We start from the raw sequence: 1,462 nt of genomic DNA, 5'->3' as shown, positions 1-1,462 counted from the left end.
TTTTTTAAGAACAGTTTGTTTTCATTAGACTAATATCATGTAAGATTTTTTCCACAGAGAAACAAATCAATGTAAAGTCCCCAAATTTCACAAAACAGCTCACCTGGTCTACAGTCGAGCTCAGAAGACCGGTCACTCTCTTTCCCTTTCCTCCTGTGTTTTGGTTTTGCTTTTGTCACCTTTTCCTTGTCTGGCTCACTGCATTGGATTCTTTCCTCACTGGGGTCTGGTACATCCATCATACCCCACGTCATGGGGTTCAGCACAGGAAATCGTGGCCAGGAAGCAGCAGGAGGAGTGAAGTGAGCTGCAGGCATAAACCCTTGCCTTATACCAGCCCACAGATGGTCCATTGATGGTGGCTTTTGCTGAACTGGAGAAAGTGACTGATGGACTAAATCGCCAGGTAAAGAATAGTAAGGTGGCAAGGGATGATTTAAGGCTTGAGTGTTCTGAAGGTTTTTGTAATCCTTTGCAATATTGTTTTGGGGGAGTCCGGAAATAGAAAGCTGTGAGCCAGTTAACCAAGTGGGTGGGATGTAAGGCTGATGGTTGCATCTTTCAGGATTTTGCTTGATGTCTAAAAAAAGAGGGCCTTGTTAACAGTTTTCTCAACCAAAGTTGATATGGGGCATGACTGAGAAATTGCTAAGCACATTACCTTTCACTCTCTGATGAGTGTTTAGCATGGTGTGAGAAGGCTGAGATGCATCTGGAAAATTGGAGGACAGAAGGTGGGCTCTAAAGTCAGAGCTGTGTTCAGACTTGATACCTTCTTCCTCTTCCATCTTCTGAATATAGCTCTTTAAGTGCTGATAAAAACCAGACATTACAATCAATACAAGTGCCCTGTTTTCTATTCACTTTTCAGTAACACTTTCAGACATTGTTCATGTTTGTCAAGACTCCTTTAAAAAGACATCACTTTGCCTTAAAAAAAAGCACCTTTGACTTTTCAGAAACTTTTATGTCTTTGAGTCTTTGCTGCCATCGTGGTAAGCTCTCTTCCAGATACTGTTCATACTGAAACTTTTGAAGAGAAAATGTGTAGGTTAGTTTAGTTAAGCAACAACATGTACATGCAATGGCAAAACATAATGAATCTCTAAGTTTTAGAGGACAAATGCATGTCATATGATGGATCTGCTTATCAATGCATTACAATACAAGGCACACTTAGAAAAAGCAATGTGCAAAAAAATGGACTTTTAGAGGTACAACATGGTCATTGTGGCAGTATTGTTAAAGGGAAATTTGTATACCTTATTTCTCCCTAAAAGCTGCGTAGTACCTTAAAGACGGCATGAAATGGAAATTGCGATAGTCTTTTCTTCCTTACTGTGATGTATATCCGAGTGAAACGGCTTCTTGAATAAGAAGAAATGTAGGGTGGAACTTTGATTTTGTCCTTCAGGAACTAATTAGATCATTGTATTGTTGTTGTTTGCTAATTGCCAAAAAA

The 1,462-nt window shown here is 39.7% G+C and overlaps 1 protein-coding gene across 1 annotated transcript in view; it reads right to left on the bottom strand.

Annotated features, from left to right (window-relative positions):
- Positions 1–1,022, bottom strand: part of LOC107579330 (probable serine/threonine-protein kinase kinX) — a 3,714-nt gene extending 2,692 nt beyond the window's left edge. The window contains exons 1-3 of the mRNA XM_016265172.1: positions 946–1,022; positions 662–812; positions 104–580 (exon numbers count right to left, since the gene is read on the bottom strand). Coding sequence (XP_016120658.1) covers positions 104–580; positions 662–788 — 604 coding nt within the window. The 5' untranslated portion in view covers positions 789–812; positions 946–1,022. The remainder of the gene's footprint in view (positions 1–103; positions 581–661; positions 813–945) is intronic.
- Between the last annotated feature and the right edge of the window lie 440 nt (positions 1,023–1,462).

The sequence above is a fragment of the Sinocyclocheilus grahami genome, unplaced genomic scaffold (assembly GCF_001515645.1).
Source record: "Sinocyclocheilus grahami isolate Dianchi unplaced genomic scaffold, SAMN03320097.WGS_v1.1 scaffold16696.1, whole genome shotgun sequence".
NCBI lineage: Eukaryota > Metazoa > Chordata > Actinopteri > Cypriniformes > Cyprinidae > Sinocyclocheilus > Sinocyclocheilus grahami.
This window is presented reverse-complemented; position numbering and strand designations above follow the sequence as displayed.